This window comes from Monodelphis domestica, chromosome 1, assembly GCF_027887165.1.
Source record: "Monodelphis domestica isolate mMonDom1 chromosome 1, mMonDom1.pri, whole genome shotgun sequence".
Lineage (NCBI taxonomy): Eukaryota > Metazoa > Chordata > Mammalia > Didelphimorphia > Didelphidae > Monodelphis > Monodelphis domestica.
This window is the reverse complement of record NC_077227.1, coordinates 305,027,240-305,046,635: the sequence shown is the minus strand read 5'-3', so window position 1 is coordinate 305,046,635 and position 19,396 is coordinate 305,027,240. Positions and strand designations below refer to the sequence as shown.

At 37.8% G+C, this 19,396-nt stretch overlaps 1 pseudogene and 2 gene segments (V, D, J or C); 2 read left to right on the top strand and 1 right to left on the bottom strand.

Annotated features, from left to right (window-relative positions):
- Nucleotides 1-239: 239 nt before the first annotated feature.
- Nucleotides 240-5,478, top strand: LOC103106579 (immunoglobulin heavy variable 3-74-like). The segment is given in 3 exon segments: nt 240-394; nt 495-954; nt 1,513-5,478. Coding segments are annotated over 2 exon segments (477 nt in total).
- A 24-nt stretch (nt 5,479-5,502) lies between these two features.
- LOC103106393 (eukaryotic translation initiation factor 2 subunit 2-like) lies at nt 5,503-6,415 on the bottom strand (annotated as a pseudogene).
- Nucleotides 6,416-12,605: 6,190 nt separating this feature from the next.
- Nucleotides 12,606-18,449, top strand: LOC100618872 (immunoglobulin heavy variable 3-74-like). The segment is given in 2 exon segments: nt 12,606-12,910; nt 13,000-18,449. Coding segments are annotated over 2 exon segments (447 nt in total).
- Nucleotides 18,450-19,396: the final 947 nt, after the last annotated feature.

The window sequence follows — 19,396 nt, the reverse complement described above, 5'->3', positions numbered from 1 at the left end:
CCAGGAACACAGCAGGAACTAATGAGCATTCTCTTGGTACGGAGACTGTGTCAGATGGAGTGATGGAGGATAGACACTGAGATCTCACAATGATTCTCAGTGTCACCACAGCCTTCCTCAGGGCTTTAGAGCCAACTCTGGGGGTTTCCTGCTTCTGTAGCTCAGGGAAGGGATTCCTCACAGTGGAAGGCAGCTGCTCTTCCTCCCTTAAACAGAGGAAGACATGCAAATGAAGCACCTCCCTCTGGGCATGAACCCAGCACAAAAGCTGTGTCTGCTGCTCTGGGAGAGGAGCTTCTCCTTGTGTGGCCTTTCCCAGCTGAGGACTGACACTGTAGAGCCTGAATCATGGAATTTGGACTCAATGGCATTTTCATACTGATGATTTTGCAAGGTAGATTTCAATTTTTAACTCTGTTTTTTATGCAGGAGGAAAGAGTCTTTGAAGTGGTGGATCTGTGTGACTATTGTCTCTAATGACTCTTTGCTTGCAGGTGTCCATTGTGACATTCAGCTGGTGGAGTCTGGGGGAGATGTGAGACAGCCTGGAGGATCCCTGAAACTCTCCTGCAAAGCTTCTGGATTCACCTTCAGCAACTATTGGATGAGCTGGGTCCGCCAGGCTCCAGGGAAGGGGCTGGAGTGGCTCTCAAACATTAATGGTCCTGGAAGTAGCACAAACTATGCAGACTCTGTGAAAGGCCGATTCACCATCTCCAGGGACAATGGCAACAGCCTGCTGCACCTGCAGATGAATTCCCTGAAAGCCGAGGACACAGCCATGTATTACTGTGCAAGAGACACAGTGAGGGAGAGGAGTGAGAGAGCAGACAAAAACCTCCTCATCAGAGAGTTCTGGTGGAGAATGACAAAGAGGGAACTCCAGAACTCTGAGCACAAGGAGCCCAGTTACAACAACAGGTGAAGAGGGAGGCTGACAAGTGTCTTTTCAAGGTCTGTGATTTTCTCCCAAATGCCAGTGAACATCCCTCTCTCTGTCTCTCTCTCTTTTTAATTATTATTTTTAAACCTTTACCCCGTGCCTTGGAATCAATACTTTGTACAATGGGGGTTAAGGGACTTGCCCAGGGTCACCCAGCTAGGAAGTATCTGAGGCAAATTTGAACCCAGGACCTCTCATCTCTAGGCCTGAATCTCAATCCACTGAGCAACCCAGCTACCCTCCTGCTCTCTCTCTCTTAATTCCTTTTGGTTTCTGCTGCTCTTTCCTACTTCTGATAAGCAGAGGCTCAGGGAGGAGACATATTCTTTTAATGGTTTATATATTTTTGTATACCGTGACTCTAATTTCTCTGACATTGTCAGGCATGAAGCACAGACGAGGTCACATGACAAGTGAGGAATCAGTGAACATTCACTACATGCATCCTGCAGGGTTTTCATACACTCTGAGCACAGGGAAGCACACTTGTGCAGGGAAGTCAGCTGGTGTACCAAGTCAGTCTGGGGGAACTTTTTAAAAAACTCTTTTTTTTTTTAACCCTTATACAGGCAGCTGCCTAAGAAGGTGGGATTTGCGCTCTCAGCCTCTTCTCATGTCAGAGTTTCAGAGTTTCAGTGACTCTATCAGAATGTCTTTTGACCTCATAGGAAGATGCTTGCTGTGGTCTAAACAAGCAGGATTTATGGTAGATCCTCCCAGTGCTTCTCTGGGGATAGGAGTGGAATAAACGCCTTTTAACTTCTGTTTCTGAGCTGGCGTCATTTAATTAGGGTTAACCTAGATGCTCTGCTTAACATCTAACATAGTTATAAATATGTGTATCTTTTTGTGTACACTTATATATGTTATCTTTCCATGTATATATTCATCCATATTCATGCATATATGGGAGGAACCTGATAGATGGGAGGGAGCATGAGGCTTCTTCTCAACCAGACTTTTCATATAATCAAAATCATATTCCTTTTGTCCCTGTGGAGGGGGTTTCCATACTGACTAACACAACTGGGAGGCCTTGGTGGTGGCCTTCACTGGGGCTGGGTCATACAGGAGGTCTGTTCTAGGGTCTTGGGACTAGAGGTGGGGCTTCCCCTTCTCTGGCTGGGACTCAGCCTGCTTTTGCTCAGACTGCTCCAACTGTGTTTCCCTCCAAGCTCTGTGGGGCTAACCTTACCTGTTGGCTTTCTGTGCTGCTCTGGTCTGCAGGACTCTTAATTGCTTTTAAATTTATAGCTGCAAGGAATCAAAGAGAACCTTTCTGGCAATCCAAGAACATAACCTCAAGCTGGGAGCTGAAGATGAAGCAGAATCAAACTGTGCTAATTCAGAACCAATATACATAGAGATTTGTGGGCCAAGACCAAGCAAAGGGGATGTCTTTAGTTTTACAATCTGGAATGAAGATTTTGTGGAAAAGTGGCTTTTCTGCTGGTATAGTTGGATATTATTTCCATGCTTTAAAACTCCATACTGTTATAGTTAAATTTAATCTCTACTGATAAAAGTATTATATTTTTATGAGATATATTAAAGATTATTAGAAAGCAAGGAAATAAAAAATATAAAATAAGAAAACCACGTGCCTAGGGCACATTAGCCCATTCACAATGTACTCACTACATATTGCCTGCCAGGTAGAGAATGTGTATGCTTAGAAGTGGAAGAAGAGAGGTTCTTTGGAGTCAGAGAGCCCTTTAAATACTAATTTGTGTTCTCTCACTAAGGTGAGGACTCAGGTGAGATTATAGGGAATTCTGGGAAATACCAAGGACTTCTGGGGATTGAAGTCTGGGGTTCAAATCTCCATTTTTATAGTACTGAAACTATTCTCTACAGGTTTTGTTCTTCCTCTGCAGCAGACACTGTTGTGATTCTCTAAGGATTTGGCCAAAATAGTGGGAAAAGTAGACTGATGCATTAAAACACATGTAAGATTTAGATTACCAATGTTAATTTCCTTAATGATGCTCTTAATGTGCTCACTATTGTATGAGCTGATTTTTAACACAGGGGTTATATGTATTCATATTAGCAATCTTCCTATAAATGAAAGCAGAATGTATAAAAATGACAGAATAATTTACAGAACTTTGAGAGGATTTATTTATTAACTAGTTTTTGTATCTGAAGCCCTTACTAATACATAATAATTCATAAGTAAATTTTGATTTCCCCTTCAAATATGAATCCCATGTTTATGTGTGTACATATATGTTACATATATGTAAATATGCATATAAACATGTGTTGTGAGTTGTTATTGATTTATTGACTCTGGTATCTTTTAGCAGAATGGATTTTCTGTTTTTATCTTATAACAAAAATTTTTATAGCAGCTCTTTTTGTGGTAGGGAAGAATTGAAAACTGAAGGAATGTCAATCAATTTGAGAATAGATAAAGAAGTTGTAATGGTAATATTATTTGTGCTATCAGAAATGATGAGCAGGATGATTTCAGGAAAACCTGGAAAGACATGATGAATTGATGCGAAGTGAAGTGAACAGAGCCAAAAGAACATTGTACACAATAGTAATAATATTGTTTGATGACTAAGTATGAATCACCTCACTGTTATCATCAATCGAGTGCTATGAGACAATCTCAGAGACTCATGATGAAAAATGCCATATTCCTCCAGAGAAGGAAATGATGGAATGTGAATGCAAACCAAAACAAATTATATTTCACTTTCTTCTTTTTTTTAGATCTTCTCCACAATAGAACCTCTTTGGAATAATATTTTACATTATTGCTATTATAAAATCTCTATCAGATTGCTTACTGTCTCAAAGAGGGTGAAACAATAAGGATGGAGGGATAAAATTTGGAACTATTTTTTTAAATGTTCAAAATTATTTTTACATGTAATTGGAGAAAAATAAAATGTTATTTTAAAATATTGTTAGATGCGATGACTCCCTAGGTAGAGAAGAGAGCCAGGGGTGCTAGAAAACATTTTGATGATTTAAAAAAAATCAGAAGACATTAAGAAAGTATTATTTTCACAATTTACAGGAGACTAATTTTTCTGAATTAAATAATGAAAAAATGGCAAAGTATAGAAAAAGAATTTTCAAAGAGACTGCTTTAAGTCACCTCAAAAGAGCTTACATGATAGCAAATACTGTGGCCACAAAAATGTGGGTTTGGAGACTTTGAACTGCCAAAACTGTAAAGATAATTTTTAGTGTATTGAGTTAAATCAAAAATAAGTGTTCACCATGGGAAAAATTCCCAAATATGTAATACCCAAGTCAGCTGGGTTTTATGGAGATTTTAATTAATATGAATGTAGGAATTAAGGAAAGGGAGAGAGACAGAGTAAAAGGAAATAGTAGGAAAAGGCTTAGGTCATGGCCTAAGTCTTAAGAGAGACTAGTCACTCTTTAATCACTCATCACAAGATTTTGTCCCACGCAAAACTCTAGTGTTCAGAGACCCAGCTACTCCAACTAGTAAAATCAGAAGGGAAACAACAAATTGGGAAAAATCTTCATAGAAACCTCTGACAAAGGTTTAATTACTCAAATTTATAAAGAGCTAAATCAATTGTACAAAAATGCAAGCCATTCCCCAATTGATAAATGGGCAAGGGACATGGATAGGCAGTTTTCAGATAAAGAAATCAAAACTATTAATAAGCACATGAAGAAGTGTTCTAAATCTCTCATAATCAGAGAGATGCAAATCAAAACAACTCTGAGATATCACCTCACACCTATCAGATTGGTTAACATGACAGCAGAGGAAAGCAGTGAATGCTGGAGGGGATGTGGCAAAGTAGGGACATTAATTCATTGCTGGTGGAGTTGTGAACTTTTCCAACCATTCTGGAGGGCAATTTGGAACTATGCCCAAAGGGCGATAAAAGAAAGTCTACCCTTTGATCCAGCCATAGCACTGCTGGGTTTGTACCCCAAAGAGATAATGGGGAAAAAGACTTGTACCAGAATATTCATAGCTGGGCTCTTTGTGGTGGCCAAAAATTGGAAAATGAGGGGATGCCCTTCAATTGGGGAATGGCTGAGCAAATTGTGGTATATGTTGGTGATGAGCACTATTGTGCTAAAAGGAATAGTAAAGTGGAGGAATTCCATGGAGACTGGAACGACCTCCAGGAAGTAATGCAGAGCGAGTGGAGCAGAACCAGGAGAACATTGTACACAGAGACTAATACACTGTGGTGTAATTGAACGAATGGACTTCTCCATTAGTGGCGGTGTAATGTCCATGAACAATCTGCAGGGGTCTAGGAGAAAAACACTATCCATAAGCAGAGGACAACCTTTGGGAGTAAAAACACCTAGGAAAAACAACTGCCTGACTACAGAGGTTGAGGGGACATGACAGAGGAGAGACTCTAAATGAACACTCTAATGCAGATACTAACAACATGGCAATGGGTTCAATTCAAGAACACATGTGATATCCAGTGGAATCACGTGTCGGCTATGGGGGTTTGGAGGGGAAAGGAAAAGAAAATGATTTTTGTCTTTAATGAATAATGCTTGGAAATGATCAAATAAAATATTATTTTTTAAAAAAAGAAATAGAGTCGTGTATCCTTTTGTAGGATTATGTCTGGTGACTGACATGTTTGGCATTTGATATCCTCCTTGATATATCTTCTCAAGACATTTTCAATCTGTTTCTGTTGGAATCTTCCTTTTGTTACAAGGTGATTATTACCATCTATGGAACCACTTGTACACAACTCAGCCAATAAAAATGCCAGGAGATGTTTGGGCTGATGATGCAATTGTTTACAGATATCTGTGAAGTTAACAAAAGAAGTTTTCTTGGTTCCTACTCTAACAACCTGTGGAGGTTTCATGCCAAATTTTCTTTTTTCTCCAGCAACCATCTCTGGATTCTTTTCCCGAATTATGTTGAATTCTCAATTCAGCAACTCATCATAAGTATAGTCTTTTTCTGAAATTGCCCATGCAGGGCCAGTCTGATTGCTGAAGGAGATTCTGTCATCCTTTTTCCTGTCTTCATCTTCTATAGCTTCATCTTTCTCTAGGATTTCATCCTCATCTGGGAACTTGACATTTTTCTTTTTCTTCTTTTTGTTGCTGAGCATAATATTAAGGTCATCTTCTGGTTCTGGTGGTTCTTGCACATCACTTTTAATCTTTAGATTCTTAACACCTTCTTCAGCTTATCAATATCTTCTTTTGTTTTTTTCTTTTTTTTTTTGATTGAAAAAGCTTCAGTCACCAAGGTCATCAGAAGTATCTTTCTTTCTACCATCTTCATCAGCTTCTACATCTTTTTCCTCTGTAGGCTCTGGTTCAGTTTCTTTTGTTTCTGAGGGTTGTGTTTCTTCTGTCTGTGCATCTCCTTCTTCATCCAGCATAAAAGGCTTCTTCTTATTTTTCTTCTTCTTGCTCATAGTAGGAACAAAAATCATTTTGTCCCCAGACATGGCTGCAGCTCAAGAAGATTCAGTGCAGCCAGAGAGTCGGATGTCCCAGTTGCCTCTTCAGGTCCCAGTCCAGTGTTGCTGCTGTTGCTCCTGCTGCTCCCAGCATGGCACTCGCCTCTTCCATCAGTGAAAAGGGGTGGGACTTTTCCCTTCAACCTCCTGGTGCCAGTGCTACACCTGGGCCGAGCCCACCCCCTTCTGCATGAGCATGAGAAGCTCTGTAGTACTGTTTTTAAAAGACTTTTACTTTGTGAAAAAAATCAGGTACACTTACACTGTGGATCATGGCCACTTTAAGAGGGATATAAATCTCATTTTTGAGTGAGCAACTTTTGTGTTGTGCCTCTGATTGGCTAGCACATTGTCACATGGACTGTGAATTATGAAATTGTGATTTTTAAAATTATTTTTTCTTCTTTACATTTGCAATAGAATATTTGATTTTTTTCCTTTTCCCCTATTCTTGGTAATACTTAATGTTTTTTATTTGAAGGATAAAGTTTATAGTATAGGTTTACAGTATCTATTAGCCTTAGTAACTATGCATACCCCAAAGCTTTAGACTATGGAAACCTGCCATACATTGATAAATATCATGGGACTGTGTTTAATGATTATGTCTGATTCCAGGAGAAGGGAACAAAAGAGCCACTATGCAGTGCCAAATAGCACGAGATCAAAAAGGACCAAACCAATCCAGGGAGGTTTGTTGAACTTCTATACCAATTCGAAAGGACTTGAACCCAGTGTGAGACTTGAGGTTGAGGCACTTGACATATGTTAAGATGCAGGACTTCTTGTACCATACTGCATGTGCGATATTCGGAGTCAAGTTCCTCAGTTTCACTATCATCTTGGCTCCACTTATCTCTACAATCAGACCAGGGAATGATTTTTTTCTCACATTTGGTGCTGAAACCTATTTCCTTCTCTCATATACTTTGGCAATTTTCTGTAGTCCTGGCTGGAAACGGGCAAAGTGATTTATTGCTGCTATTTTCCTACAGGCTTGTGGGACATAAGCTATTTTACTTAGACCTTGCCTGTTATTCAAGAACCTATTACAGGATTTTTTTCCTCAGAATTTTATACACATAGGATTTTTAAATTTTTAAAAAATAATTTCTATACTTAGCATTTTTATACAGAATTTAATTTTTGTTTTTTTATTTGGGATTTTTTGGGGGTTTTGTTTTTCTTTTGAAAATTGTTTCAATAAACCTCATAACTCAGCCATATATTCCAGGGTGATTCTGGTGTTTTTAACACCCTCCTGGGGGTGGGGACTGTGTAATTATTCTAAAATCCAAGGTTAAAAATTTTTGGAGAGTTTTCAGGAAAAGAATCTTGCCCACATACTGAATGAAGAAACCCAAAACTTTTGGAGAAAGTGCTGAAAAGATGCTTGAAGAAGCCACACACTGAATCAAAACATCCAGAATGAACTTTGGGATATAATGAACTAAATTGAAGGGAGTTGAACATACTTATTCTGAATGATAACTCTTATGCCAAAGGGGACTGCCCTATAATTGGCACTTTGTCAATGCATCTATCAATCATTTTTATAGTTTTCCTTTCATATTTTCCTCTCATCTCTAACTATTTTAACTTCCTTTTAGAAAATGCAACATTGTATGTACTTTTAGCAAGAAGGTGTTTAGATGTTTTAAAAGAGTTATGTTTAAATGGTGCATTGGGGAGACTCACTGGTCTTCCATAAAATAATAAGGGGGTTGGTGACAAAGGAAGTTCATTCCCTCCCCCTCCTGGAGGGCAAACTGTTTGATCCATATTCTCTAAATACCAAAGTTATGTCCTGGTGCATCAATAAAAGAAAGGGGGGAGGAACTGACCAGGGATTGTGATGTAGACTCTGGGAGAGAAAGGAGAGAGGTGAAGGAAAAATAGGTTCATGGAGGCTAGGTTAAGCATAGTCTGAGAACTTAGAGTAAAGAAAGAGATTTTTATCTGTGCTGATCTACCCTTTCTATCAATAAACTTTATGAAAAATAATAGTTGGTAGACATTAATTTTACTTAATTCCTTGAGAGTTTATGACCAATTTTCATTTCTTTGAAAAGTTTAGATGTGTTTACTTCTTTGTCACTTTCTGGTGTTGCTTATTTTTGCCCTTTTGTTCTATTTTTCTCTTTTTCACCATAGAAATTATCCAGGGTTAAAAGCTTTTTTTTGGTGGCTTTTAATGTTTTTGCTAGTTGTGGATTGCAGTTCCTGTATGTTGGTAGATCTTGCTTTCTTAGTTTCAGTATCTTCCAGGCAGTTCTTTGTGTAGCCTACATTAAACAGTTTTTCCCTGAGGCTATTTTTTCCCTACCTTGATGCCTCTGTTGTGACCAGTATTGTTTCTGTCCAATCTCCTGAGCTCTGCTGCCCAGGCTCTTTGCTCTTTAGTCTCAGTTCCCAAATATCTCTTCCAAGGCCTTGCACTGCCCTCATGGGTATGTCTGTGGTGCCCTCAGCCAGTCTCAAATAATTTAGAGATTGCCTGGCCCTTGCTCTGATTCTGGTGTCATAGGTTGTGTGGGGGAGGGGGGATAAGTGTAGTTTTGTCCGCCTATAGAGTAGAAATCTCCAAAAACTGCCTACCTTTAAGGCTTCATCCAATGGGAGAGCCTCTTTCCTTATCTGATTTTGATTTCTATTCTTTTGAGACACTTTGTGATATTTGGTATGAAGGAGATTCAGAAAGCTTCTGCTGTTCCTTGGCCATCTTAGTTCTACATCCAGAATATATTCTTTTAAAGCCCTTTGGGTATAATTCAAAATTGCCTTCCAGAATGATTGGAGAAATTCACAGTTCAACCAGCAGCATATTAGTGCCCCAATTTTGCCACATCTCCTTCTACATTTATTATTTTCCTTTACTGACCACTTTGCCAATATTTTAGGTGTGAGGTGGTACCTCAGAGTTGTTTTGATTTGCATTTCTCTAATCAGGAGTGATTTAGAACATTTTTTCTCCACCAGCCTTTGGGGCCTGGCCTCAGCTCTAAAAACTGAGACAGACTCCAACCTTATTTAGGGACCTCCCTTGCCCCACCTTTCTGATATCTCTCCAATCCTTACTGGTTATTTAACTTCATATTATTTGATTTCGCAGTCAGATAAGTGGACTATATTTTTTGTGCATAGAGGGAGCTGAACATCAGTTCAATCATTCAATGACAAAATGTCTTTATCGGATCCCTACTGCTTCCTCTCGGCAGGGGGCATCTCTCTCCTTTGCCTCATCAGCAGCAATATTCCTTCTCTCCCCTCAACTCCTCTATACCCTGCTACAAGCCTCCCATTATCCCCCATTTTTCCATTCTCCCTCTTTTCCCCAATAAATATTACACCTTCCCTTGCCCATTTATCAGTTGGGGAATGGCTTGATTTTTTTTTCAACTGATTTAGCTCTTTATAAATTTGAATAAGTAGACCTTTGTCAGGTTTTTGCTATGAAGATTTTCCCCCCAATTTGTTGCTTCCCTTTCAATTTTGGTTGCATTGGTTTTGTTTGTATAAAAACTATTTAATTTAATGTAATCAAAATTTAACATTTTGTAATTTTTTCTAACTCTTGCTTGGTTTTAAAGTCTTTCCTTTCCCCAAAACCAGACAATTATACGATTCTGTGTTCACCTAATTTACTTATAGTTTCCTTCTTTATATTCAAATCATTCACCCATTTTGAAATTATCTTGGTGTATGGGGAGATGTTGATCCAATATCAATCTCTCCCATACTGTCTGCCAATTTTCCTAGCAGTTTTGTTCAAATAGTGGATTTTTGTCCCAAAAGCTAGAATCTTTGTGTTTATCATAGACAGTCTTGCTGAGGTCACTTACCCCAGGTCTATTCCACTGATCCTCCTTTCTGTCTCTTAGCCAGTACCATATGGCTTTGATGACCACTGCTTTTTAGTATAGTTTGAGATCTGGTACTGCTAGGCCACCTTCTTTCCAATTATTTTCAATATTTATTTCCCTTAATATCCTTGCTCTTTTGTTCTTCCAAATGAACTTTATTATGTTTTTTTTCTAATTCAGTAAAAAAAAATTCCTTGGTATTTCAATGCACTGAATAAGTAAACTAGTTTAGGAAGGATTGTTATTTTTATATTATTAGCTTATCCTTCCCAGGACCAATTAATGTTTTTTCCACTTGTTTAGATCTAGTTTTATTTGTGTGAAAAGTATTTTGTAGTTGTGTTCATATAATTCCTGAATTTGTCTTGGCAGTTAGATTCTGAAATATTTTATATCTCCTAGAGTGATTTTAAATGGAGTTTCTTTTTCTAAATCTTACTGTTGAATTTTATTGGAAATAAATAGAAGTACTAATGTTATGTGACTTCATTTTATATCCTGCAACTTTGCTAAAATTATTATTTCCACAATTTTTAGTTGATTTTCTTAGGATCTCTAAATAAGTCATCACATCATCTGCAAAAATGGCTCATTTTCCTTGTTGCCTACCTGAATCCCTTTGATTTCTTTTTCTTCTTTTATTGCTACAGCTAGGATTTCTAATACAATATTAAATAATAGTCATGATAATGGACAACCTTACTTCATTACTGATCTTATTGGTAAGGCTTCTAACTTATGCCCATTGCAGATGATACTTGCTGATAGTTTTAAATAAATGCTGTTTATTATTTAAAGGAAAAGCCCTTTTATTCCTATAATTTCTAGTGTTTTCAATAGGAACGGGTCTTGTATTTTGTCAAAGGCTTTTCCTACACCTATTGAGATAATCATGTGATTTCTGTTAGTTTGGGGTTTGATATAGTCAATTATGTGGATGGTTTTCCTAATATTAAACTATCCTTGCATTCCTGCTATAAATCTGACCCCGTCATAATAAATAATACTTCTCATGACTTACTGTAGCCTCTTTGCTAGCATTTTATTTAGGGTTTTTGCATCTATGTTCATAATGGAGATTGCTTTCTAGTTTTCTTTCTCTGTTGTTGGTTAGCTTGGTTTACAAATAATTACCATATTTATGTCATTATGAATTTTATAAGACTTCTTTGCTCATTTTGTCAAACAGTTTATGTATATTTGGAATTAGTTGTTCTTTAAATAATTGAAAGAATTCACTTGTGAATCCACCAGTCCCTGGTGATTCTTTCTTAAGGAATTCCTTGATGACTTGTTCAATTTCATTCTCAGATGGGTTTATTTAAGCATTCTATTTCCTCTTCTGTTAATTTATGCATTTTATGTTTTTAGCCAATTCACCTAGATTATTCTTTTTATTGCTATATAATTGGGGAAAGTGTCTCTTCATAACGATCTTAATATTTTCTTCATTAGAGGAGAGATCACCCTTTTCATTTTTGATAGTGTTAATTTGCTTCTCTTCTTTTTTTAAAATTAGATTTACCAGAACTTTATCTCTTTTGTTTTTTCAAAGTACAAGCTCTGAGTCCCATTTATTAGTTTAATAGTTCTTTTATTTTCAATGTCATTAATTTCTCCTTTAATTTATAGGATTTTCAATTTAGATTTTATCTAGGGATTTTTAATTAGTTCTCTGTCTAATATTTAGATTGCAAGTACAATTAATTGATCTCCACCATCAATTTTGCGGCTATAGGAACTCAGAGACAAACATTTTCCTCTGAGTACTGCTTCGGCTATAGATGATTTTGATATGTTTTCTCCTCATTGTCATTCTCTTTAATTAAGTTCTCAATTGTTTCTCTGATTTCTTTTTTGACTTACCTGTTTTGAAGAATTAGATTAATTAGTATCCAATTAATTTTAAATTTGCCTCTCCATGGACACTTATTAATTATAATTTTAATCATATTATGAACTGAAAAAGTTGCACTCATGATTTCTGCTTTTCTCCATTTGTTTGCAATGTTTCTGTGCTTTTGTACATGGTGGATCTTTGTATATGTACCATGTCCTGCTGAGATGGTATCTTCCTTTTAATCCTTGTTCAGTTTTCTTCAGATATCTATTAACTCTAATATTTCTATCATTTAATTTGCTTCCCTTACTCATTTTAAATTTCTTTATTGGTTTGATTTATTTGAAACAGAAAGGTTTCAGTCTTCCACCAAAATAGTGCTACTATTTTTCCTTCTTAAGCTCGTTTAGTTTCTCCTTTAGAAATCTCTTCATATTGAGACTGTGTCAGATGGAGTGATGGAGGACAGACACTGAGACCTCACAATGATACTTGGATTCTCAGTGTCACCAAAGCCTTCCCCAGGGCTTTAGAGCCAACCCTGGGGGTTTCCTGCTTCTGTAGCTCAGGGAAGGGGATCATCACAGTGGAAGGCAGCTGCTCTTCCTCCCATTAAACAGAGCAAGACATGCAAATGAGGTTCCTCCCTCTGGGCATGAACCCAGCACAAAACCTGTGTCTGCTGCTCTGGGAGAGGAGCTTCTCCTTGTGTGGCCTTTCCCAGCTGAGGACTGACACTGTAGAGCCTGAATCATGGGATTTGGACTCAAAGGCATTTTCATTCTGATGATTTTGCAAGGTAGATTTCAATTTTTAACTCTGTTTTTTAAAAGTCTTTGAAGTGGTGGGTCTGTGTGACTATTGTCTCTAATGACTGTTTGCTTGCAGGTGTCCATTGTGACATTCCGCTGGTGGAGTCTGGGGGAGATGTGAGACAGCCTGGAGGATCCTTGAAACTCTCCTGCAAAGCTTCTGGATTCACCTTCAGCAGCTACTACATGTATTGGATCCGCCAGGCTCCAGGGAAGGGGCTGGAGTGGGTCTCAGCAATTAGTAGTGATGGAAGTAGCACAGGCTATGCAGACTCTGTGAAAGGCCGATTCACCATCTCCAGGGACAATGGCAACAGCCTGCTGCACCTGCAGATGAATTCCCTGAAAGCCGAGGACACAGCCACGTATTACTGTGCAAGAGACACAGTGAGGGAGAGCAGTGAGAGAGCAGACAAAAACCTCCTCTCCAGAGAGTTCTGGTGGAGAATGACAGAGAGGGAACTCCAGAACTCTTAGCACAAGGAGCCCAGTTACAACAACAGGTGAAGAGGGAGGCTGACAAGTGTCTTTTCAAGGTCTGTGATTTTCTCCCAAATGCCAGTGAACATCTCTCTCTCTCTCTCTCTCTCTCTCTCTCTCTCTCTCTCTCTCTCTCTCTCTCTCTCTCTCTCTCTCTCTCTCTCTCTCTCTCTCTCTCTTTTCTGTCTTAATTCCTTTTTGTCTCTGCTGCTCTTTCCTGCTTCTGATAAGCAGAGGCTCAGGGAGGAGACTTATTCTTTTAATGGTTTCCGTATTTTGTATAATCGTGACTCTAATTTCTCTGACATTGTCAGACATGAAGCACAGAAGAGGTCACATGACAAATGAGGAAGCACTGAACATTCCCTACATGCATCCTGCAGGGTTTTCATACACTCTGAGCACAGGGAAGCACAGTTGTGCAGGGAAGTCAGCTGGTGTGCCGAGTCAGTCTAGAGGAAACCTTTAAAAACCTTTTTTTTTCCTTTTAGCCCTTACACAGGCAGCTGCCTAAGAAGGTGGGATTTGCACTCTCAGCCTCTTCTCATTTCAATCAGAGTTTCAGTGATTCTATCAGAATGTCTTTTGACCTCATAGGAAGATGCTTGCTGTGGTCTAAACAAGCAGGATTTTTGGAAGGTCCTCCCAATGCTTCTCTGGGGATAGGAGTGGAATAAACTCCTTTAACTTCTGTTTCTGAGCTGGCTTCATTTAATTAGGGTTAAGTCTAGATGCTCCGTTTACCATCTAACATAGGTATAAATATCTGTTTATCTTTCTGTGTGTGCTAATAGTGATCTTTCCATGTATGTATTTATCCATATTCATGCATATATGGGAGGGACCTAACTGGAGGGAACATGAGGCTCAACCAGACTTTCCATATGATCAAAATCTTATTCCTTTTGTTCCTGTGAAGGGGGTTTCCATGCTGACTTGCACAGCTGGGAGGTCTTTGTGGTTGCCTTCACTGGTGCTTGGGCCAGATTGAAGTCCTGTTCCCTTGGTGGTAGGGCATGACTGGAGGCTTGGGTCCTCTGAGGTCTTGCTGTTGGCCTTTTGTTGGAGTGGGGACTCACAGCTCCCTCTGCTGGCTAGAGTTCGGCTGGACCCTCCCTTTCATGTGGGCAGGGGCTCCCCCCTTCTCTGGCTGGGATGCAGACTGCCTTTGCTCAGACTGCTCCAACTGTACCTCCCTCCAAGCCCTGTGGGACTAACCTTTCCTGCTGGCTCTCTTGCCTGCTCTGGTCTGCAGGACTCTTAACTGCTTTTAAATTCAGACCTGCAAGGAACCAAAGAGAACCTTTCTGGCAATCCAAGAACATAACCTCAAGCTGGGAGCTGAAGATGAAGCAGAATCAACTGTGCTTTTTCAGAACCAACATACATAGAGATTTGTGGGCCAAGACCAAGCAAAGGGGGTTCTTTACTTTCACAATCTGGAATGAAGATTTTGTGGAAAAGTGGCTTTTCTGCTGGTATAGTCGGATATTATTTCCAAGCTTTAAAAACTCCCTAGTGAAGATACGCTCTAGCAGGCTTTGCCATTCCCCTGCAGCAGACACCCTTGGGCTTCTTTATGGATTTGACCAGAATAGTGGAAAAAGTAGACTGCTGCACTAAATCTCATGTAAGATTTAGACAACCAATGTTGATTTACTTAATGATGCCCTTAATGTGCTCACTACTGTATAAACTGATTTTCAGTGTAGGGGCTAGCTATATCCATATCGTCAATCTTCCTATAAATGGAGAGTGTATAAAAATGTTCAGTTTCATGAAAGAATAATCTACAGAATTTTGAGAGGATTTATATATTAACTTGTTTTATATCTAAGGCCATTACTAAAACATAGTAATTAATTAATAAATGTTGATTTCTTCCCTTTAAATATTAAATACTATGTTTACATGCGTACATATATCATATATAATTATGCAAATATACATGTGTTTGTGTTAAGAATTGTTATTAATTTATTGACTGGTACCTTTCGGCAGAAAGGAATATCTGCGTTACTTTTTTAAGTCAAGTTTATTTTTGCTATTGCTCATTTGCTATCATACAAGCTCTTTTGAGGTGACTTGAAACTTAATAGAGTTGACTCTAGTCCCTTAGAGAATTATTTTTTCTATGCTTTGGCCTTTTTTCATCACTTTATTCAGTAAAATTAACCTCCAAGTAAATTGTAAAAGCAATACTTTCTTAATGTCTTCTGAATGGTAGGGTTTTTCAGATGGGATCAGATATTACAATGTAGGGCCAATATCAGAAGAATAAATTTTTGGAAAGCTCTCTAAGGCTGATAGGCCCAGTGCAGTCTTAGTCTGTCTTGAGATAATAAATACAGACCACTACATAACAGAGACAAATTATTGTATTTAATAAATAAGGGAAGGTGAAAAGGGGATTAGGGATCATCTAAACTAAGGTCAATCTACCTAAACCTACCAGATCTAATTAGCTCATCACAGAGATTTCTTCTGGGTGAATTTCCTACATTAATACTCCCTAACTGCCTAAATCCCCAATCTTAACTAAACCTACAATTAACAGCCCCCCTTTGCTCGATTTAAGGAAAGGGCCTTTGGTAGGACCAGGGAAGGTCTTAGATCCAAAAAGATCCAGACCAGATCTCACAATCACTGTAGGTGTTTTAGGTTCACCAGGAACTGCCTTGATGAATTGCAGCAAGCAGGAAAAGTCAGGATTAGTCACCAAGAAAATGTGCAGCCTCCACCTTCAGATATTCATCAGAGAGATGAATAGTCCAAGCCTAACCTTTCCTTCAAAATTCCAGAATCTCCCTCTGGTCTCATACCACTTTTATCTGCAAACTTACACACTTTCCTACATAATTTGAGTTTCCTCATAACAAGGCAGTGGACTATAGATTATATTAATGAGCTGACAGAACTATACAACCAGTTGAAACAGTTTCAGATATTGTCCAACTGGCTATCTAGGCAAGATATTCTAATAATGGAATCCTAAAGTGTTGGGAACATTCTCCTTTGAACATTTGGCAACCTAGACATTTTGGGGTGGATGTGCAAACAAGCTTACCCATGTATCCAGTCCAGATTTTCTGGCCAGATGTCTGATCCACATGTCCAGACCAGAGTCCTGCCTCCACTGACCATCCCTATAAATGTTGTAAGTTGTAGATAAGAATCCCACATGACTCTGTCTAAAATGTTCTTTGTAACCTAGAATGCTATTTAGCAGGGTCTTTAATGTTCATATTCCCATATGTTCTATCTTAAATAAAAACTTAATTTGTTATCATAATTCTGAGAGAAAAGGGAAGGGGTTAGAATGGGTTAAATTATATAACAGAAAGAGGCATCATAAATCATTATAGAGAGGGGAAGAGAAGTGTTTTGATAGGCAATGTTTAAACTTTACTCTTATCATAACTGGCTAAGAGAAAGAAAAACAAATATACTCATTGGATTATAAAATTATATCTTACCCTACAGAAAAGTACAAGGAGAATTAGACAAGTGAAAAGGGTGTTAATTGGAGGGAGGAAGATTCAGGAGGGAGTCATAAAAAGCAAAATACTGAAAGCCCAGGAATGTTTGAAGCGTGTGAGCTCAGTAATCCCTCTGAACTCTCATTAGAAATCGCTGCCACAAATATGAAAAAAATAATTCCTTACAACTTTGCTGAAAACTAATCAAGGTTCAAATAACTCAGAATTAGGGTTGTCTAAATTCTAGGTTTCACATCAGTACAAAGATGTATTTCATATAAATATGTGTTTATATATCTTTATATGTATGTTAATATATGTGATCTTTCCATGCATATTTTTATATCTCTTGTTTTTTAAGTGATTTTTCAAATGTCCCTTAACAAATATAATTTTATTATACTAAATATGGACTGGATGATATACAGTAAAGGAAAAGTTAAATATTTCTGATTTTCTGAATTAGCTTAAATTTTAATGCCTCCATGAATGACCAGGTTTGTATAGGCATTGGTTAAAGAAAAAAAATAATTTGTTTTCTTTTTTAATTCAATACTTGTCAGAGATTTTTCCCCAAAATTATATTTAGGTTCCTAACATTATTTTTATTTTTGGTTGATTTAAAAGGGGAACATTAAGAAACCTCAGTATTGTAGCTTTAATCTCTCTTTATTTTAATATTTTGTTGATTTTTCCTTTTAACAATTAAATACTATGCATGTGTATGTATATGTTACATGCATGATTATAAACTTAAAAATATGTTGTTTTAAGAATTGTTATTAATTTAATGACTCTGATACCTTCATAGAATCTTACTCTGGAAATAGCTTTGTGGGTCCTTGAGCAGAGGTGAGAAGTATGGGTATTGGGCTTACAGGAGGGCCTGTGCTGACTAAGAATTATGTAGACAGCATCGTAGAGAGGTGGCAAAGTTTAATGGATTGGGGTTTACAATGTATAAGGTAAATGGTGTAGGAAAGGGGATTAGGTAAGCTTCATACAGAAATAATGATAATGATTTACAAGATCAAGATAATGGAAATGAACTACTTTAGTGTTTCTCAATAGTAATTTCTATAACTAAAAGATCAGGTAAATAAGAAACCACCAAGTCCAAATTTTCAGGGAAATGTTTGGCTTTAGTGCGTAGATTAAGGACAACAAGTTGTTGCAAAGTACAGAAGGGGTTTTAGGAGTCTCAGGTGATGCCTAAGATGCATGACTGATTCTGCCTAGCTTATAGCTCTGATCTTATTGGGGTTTACTCTCACTACAGGGGCTGCACCAGTATAATGTAGTTTCTGTGTTTCTCTTTTTCAATCAAGTTTATTTTGACTCAACTCATTTTAGATCATGCAAACTCTTTTGAGTTTACTTGAAGCATAATAGATTTGACTCCAGCACTTTAGAAAATTATTTTTCTCCAACCTCATAGAAAAACAATTTTGAAATTTATCTTTTAAAAAAAATTTCCAAATTCTCAATCTGATAAAGATTTTACAAGTGCAATCATAGAAAACATTTTTTCATGTCAGTTATTTTGTAGAGATCTCAAAAAAAAAAATTCGGGTAATGAAATAAAGTATCTTTTGGTCTGCATCCAGACTCCATGAGTTCTTTCTCTGGAGGCATATCTTATTTTTCATCAAGTTTTTTTTTTGATTACTAATATATTTTAATTTTTATTGTATTTTATTGTAATATATATATATATATTTAAATAATATTTTATTTGATCATTTCCAAGCATTATTCATTAAAGACAAAGATCATTTTCTTTTCCTCCCCCCCAACCCCCATAGCTGACTCGTGATTTCACTGGGTGTCACATGTGTTCTTGATTCGAACCCATTTCTATGCTGTCAATATTTGCATTAGAGTTTCCTTTAGAGTCTCTCCTCTGTCATGTCCCCTCAACCGCTGTAGTCAAGCAGTTGCTTTTCCTCAGTGTTTCCACTCCCATAGTTTATCCTTTGCTTATGGATAGTGTTTTTTCTCCTAGATCCCTGCAGATTGTTCCGGGACATTACACCACCACCAAAGGAGAAGTCCATTACATTCGATTATACCACAGTGTATTAGTCTCTGTGTACAATGTTCTCCTGGTTCTGCTCCTCTTGCTCTGCATCACTTCCTGGAGTTTGTTCCAGTCTCCATGGAATTCCTCCACTTTATTATTCCTCTTTGCACAATAGTATTCCATCACCAACATATACCACAATTTGCTCAGCCATTCCGCAATTGATGGGCATCCCCTTGTTTTCCAGTTTTTGGGCACCACAAAGAGCGCAGCTATGAATATTTTTGTACAAGTCTTTTTGTCCATTATCTCTTGTAGACATTCTTTTGTCGCCCTCTGGGCATAGTTCCAAATTGCCCTACAGAATGGTTAGATCACCAACAATGAATTAATGTCCCTAATTTTCCACATCCCCTACAGCATTCATTACTTTCCTTTGCTATCCGGGCCTGCCGGACTTCAACGGTGGGGTTCGGGGAGCAGCCACCTAA